General features: G+C 34.1%; 1 protein-coding gene across 2 annotated transcripts in view; it reads right to left on the reverse strand.

Annotated features, from left to right (window-relative positions):
- Window positions 1-1,300: 1,300 nt before the first annotated feature.
- Window positions 1,301-4,832, reverse strand: part of GPBP1 (GC-rich promoter binding protein 1) — a 141,907-nt gene continuing 138,375 nt past the window's right edge. For both annotated transcript variants that reach the window (XM_069096461.1, XM_069096462.1), the window contains one exon: window positions 1,301-2,275. In XM_069096461.1, coding sequence (XP_068952562.1) covers window positions 2,117-2,275 — 159 coding nt within the window. In that variant the 3' untranslated portion in view covers window positions 1,301-2,116. The remainder of the gene's footprint in view (window positions 2,276-4,832) is intronic.

Raw genomic sequence — 4,832 nt, forward strand, 5'->3', positions numbered from 1 at the left:
TAAAGTTTCCGAGTCTTCTGACTCTAATTCTGAAATTGGGTCATTTTTCCATTAGAGGTATTTCAACCTAATCCACAGTCTTCTTCCTTTTAAAATCAATACAGCTATAAAACCCTAACTTTCAAATTAATCATTATTCAAATTCCTCTTTTAAATTATTTGCAAATAGCTTTTCTCTTCAAGTAATATTTGTTAATGCTATTTAAACACACTACAGATGCTACTTTAAAATGCCCTTCAAAGTATTAATTTAATCAATCACAGCTTAATTTTTGCAATCTTCTTATTTAAAAGTTGAAGGCAGCAGATTATATTCTCTGGCTACTAATAAATGGAATTTAAGAGATAATTTCCTGGCTATGAGCATCAAGACATTGCAATACATTATCCAAATGATGAAACCTTTTTGGTGAAGTTATTTATAAAAAGTTTCTAGGATGACAAGAATAACAAAGCAGTTGGCTCCCCAGTGTCCTTTTTAGTCTTGCAAATGACTCTATCCTTGGCATATTCTAAGTTTTTGTGTCCAGACTGAATTAACTAACGAACCTCAATAGTAGTAATTCTAAATCTAATCCAAGAGCTCCAGTGATGTAGCTGTCAGTAAACATGCTCACACAATTTTCTGCTGGCTACAGCTAAGACTGCTTTATGGCAACTCATGTTGTATATTTAAAAGCCTGTCTAATAAAGCCAATCTAACCAGAATTAGAACCAAAATTATTTTAATACTTCTACTACACCTACAATCCAAGATTAGGGATGTGTTATTTCTCCAACACTACCTGTAACCCTTTCTCTTTCTTTTCTCCCAAGGGTTGGAAGGAAAGGGGGTTTGGGAGGAGGGTACAAAAGGAAAAAGTGGAAAGGGAAAACCAGTTAAAAGTACTGAAATGTTAGACAAAATATTTTAGTAGGAATACAGCCTAAGAATACAAAATCCAAAGCATTTTTTGTTCATAGCACAATTATGCTATGAAATGAAATGAGAATATATTTCATCCACGAGGACAAAGAAGCTAAAAAACTGGAACAAAACAAACCTGTAAAAATGTAAATTTATGTTGCTAAAATACTACAAATGGTTCTGGGATTAACTGTGCAATTAAAAAATAAAGTTTCTTATTATTTAACAGTAATTCAAATAATATATTTGTCAAACAATGGGTTTTTTTTTTCTAAACTCAAAAACCAATAACCATCTTAAATAAATATGGTACATTTTGTTTTTAATAAAGGCAAGTAAAGCACATTCGTGTTTACAAGACCAATACCTTGGACACTACGCAGTAAGACAATATTATGAAAATCCAGTTTATTTTTCATGTAGTGGACAGATCCAGTCAATGTGAGCAGGTTTTTTTCCATGTGTAATAACTTATCAAAATATGGTTTATTTTTTAATCCACAAGATTCTTCCTTATTGTCCAATCTGAAAATCTTGGGTTTTGCAGCACACCCAAATAAAGCTCTTGATTTTAAATCATTTCTATAAATTTGGAAGAAGTGTGGTGAGTCTTTTCTGTAACATTTACTGCACTACAAACAAAGAGCAATTATGTTTCAAAAAGTGAACACTACAACAGCTCAGTTCAGGAAATTAAAGTTTTAGTGCACTTTGCTCCAGTTTTAGCCAACATGCTACATTGCCCCATTTTTGTTTTTTGCGTACAAAGTGGACTCGAGGATTTCCATTGTAAGAAAGAAATAAGACACTGCAAGCAAAACAGTGTTAAGTTGCCCTTTTTCTTAAAGACCTGGACATTTTAAGACAGAAGCTTTGCAAAACATTACACATTTTTTTTATTAAAGAGAAACAATCTCATTTTTGTTACATCGTCACATTGCTAGTCAGAGAAATGCTGCAGTGATGAAGAAAGTCAATGTTGGATCAACCAAAGTCCTCATTTCTACAACATTCATTTACAAAGAAATTATAGTAATGTTCAACACAGCCCAACACAACATTCTTGGTTTTCTTCATAAAGAAGTCCCCCCAATATTTTCTTCTAATGGGGTATTTTACTACATAAATTATAGTTCTTCATTTTTACAATTCACCCCAAACTGTATGAGATGTATCACACTAAAACTTCTAAAGCTGTTAGAGAATCCTTCACACATCATCATCATCTGATGTGTCACTGCTGCTTGTCTCTGTGTCATCATTCTCAAAAGTGGGTTTGAAAGTGCTGTTTTTCCAGGGTCCAAACTTGAAGTCACAGATCAGGCCATTTTTCAAAATACCATTTTTTCTAAGACCATTCTTCTGTAACTGTAAAAATACAAAATGTTCATTTTTAGCAATTGAAAGAATTGCTACAATAAAATATAACTGTATCAATACTATACATAATTCATACCTATACAAAGGTATCAACAGCATATAAAACAAAAAAAATATAAAATCTATAAAACTATCTCTGCCCTAAAACTCTGCACACTAAAATAGAATAGGAAACTTGGAAAAAGCACTAGATCACACGTCTAGTAAAAATGTGTATTTTTGTCCTAGTTATTGACACTATGCTTTTTAATCTCTGGATTTTTTCATCTGTAAGCCTCTGGACTTCAGCTTTTTCACCTGTAATATAAGGTGCTTGGACTATACCTTGGGATTATCTTTCAGCTCTAAAGGTCTAAGAATCTAATGAATCAACTAGTAAGGAAACCACAAGGCCAGATCCTACTGGCTGAATAAACTGCTTTCTAGGTATGTCAGGTCCTTTTAGAAGAACAAACTTACATCCTCACGAGTAAAAAATGTTTGAAAAAGCATAGTAGGTATAGCAGTTTGGAAAAATCTTGATATTTTTTAGTGAAATGCAAACTCAATGAGTCAACAATGTGATATGAGAGTCAAAAAAGCCAATCATATAGTACTATTCGATTGGCAACATCAGGAGTAAAGTGTCAAGTTCTAGGTAACCATAGTTTAATAAAAGACAATGATAAGTTAGAGTACATTCAGAGGAGGGTATCAGAAATATGAAGGGTCTTAAAGTTCATGCCACATGAAAACTAATTGACTGAACTGAAGATGTTTAAAGCCTAGTGAATGGGAACAGACTCAGGAGGAGCATGATTGCTATTTTCAAATCATATGAACAGAACTAGGAGTCATTAACAGGTGGAATTAAGAGGTAAATTTAGGTTGGATGTGAGGGAAGAATTCCTATTAGTTATGCCAAAGTAGAATGGCCTGCCTTAGTCGTTAAGCAAAAACTAACCAACACTTTTAGGTATGCTGTAAATGAAGATTTTCTCTTAGGTAAGGACTAGACTAGGCTGCTGAGCACCCTTACATCTTTGAAATTCTGCGATCTCTCTGCCAGTTCATTAAATGGCATTCTTATGACCTAAAAGATGTATACTCTCATACTCTGTTTCTATTTAAGGAAGAACTTGGCTGGTAGGATAGACCATTCAAATGAAAACTGCCAATGACTAGAACACAAGAGCAAATTCAAAACTTGTGTGAGTGTGTGTGTTCTAAAGACACTAAACATGCACCAATAATGTTTAGAAACAAAAGGCAGCAATACAGTAAAATAATAAAGAACCTTATCACCATATAAATTCCCAAGATTTAAAATTTCATTATCTGAATGAAAACTACAACTCCTTTTCTTTTCTTTTGCTTTTTGGCGGGCAATTTTGGGGTTAAGTGATTTGCCCAAGGTCACACAGCTAGTTTTGTTTTTGTGTGTGTGTGTGTGTGTGTGTGTGTGTGTGTGTGTGTGTGTGTTAAGTGTCTGAGGCAGAATTTGAACTCAGGTCCTCCTGACTCCAGGGCTGGTGCTCTATTCACTGCGCCACCCAGACACCCCTACAACTCCTTTTCTAAGAGTAAGTCTAATTAAGAGTAAGTCCACATTTAAATCCAGGTATATTAAGCAATATCTCAGAGAAAAAATGGATAAGTTATTATCCTATTAACAAAAATTAAGGAAAATCAAGTGAATACAAAAGTGTGCTCTCAGTATCACTATTATCTGGGGCAGCCAGGTGGCACAGTGAGTAAGAGCGCCGGCCCCAGAGTTGGGAGACCTGGGATCGAATCCGGGCTCAGATACTTAGCACCACACCCAGAAATAACTGGCCTTGTAACCTTCAGCAAGTTACTTAACCCCAATTGCTTAAAATATATACATATATATCACTATTATCACAACCACAGTAGATATAGATCTCAGACCCAGAGTTCACAACTCATATATGGTAGAATAGGCTGCACTACATACTATTGATATCTAGAAATTGCCCATTTATAAAGTTTCTTTTAGGTAAAGTTACAAGTCATCTCCAACCAAGAGCTAGATGGATAAAACTTTTTCTAATACACTTACTACTAGATCACCACTCTACCTATCTGTCCCATGACAAATTGGCTTTTAGGTTAAGTTTCTGATCTCAATTATATGGGTCATCAGGGTTTTTCATTCACATTAATAAAAACAAAAACGTGTGTATGTGAGTAAAATGTAGGACAATCTCCTTTCTGATTAAAAATTGATCCCTAAATTAATATTCCATTGTCACTCACAATCACCTCTTTAAAAAGACCAATGTGGTTTACCATGAATTTTTTTATTTTGAAAGTGGAGGTGTGATTGAAGTAGTTTATTCAATGGAGCAAAATAATTGAGCTGGCTACTGTATTAATTTTCTTCAAATGAGCTCAAGATGATCACAGATAACCAGTAAATTGAGGGCTGGACCAGATGGACTCTAAGGTTACTTCACTATTTATATCTATGATCCTATGATCTGAAGAAAACTACCATCACTAAATTAATTTTATAGATGAGGGAAAGAGAGAAAGGGACAAA

Source organism: Petaurus breviceps, unplaced genomic scaffold, assembly GCF_028583685.1.
Source record: "Petaurus breviceps papuanus isolate PSGF00001 unplaced genomic scaffold, PetGlider_PUasm1.0 229, whole genome shotgun sequence".
Classification (NCBI taxonomy): domain Eukaryota; kingdom Metazoa; phylum Chordata; class Mammalia; order Diprotodontia; family Petauridae; genus Petaurus; species Petaurus breviceps.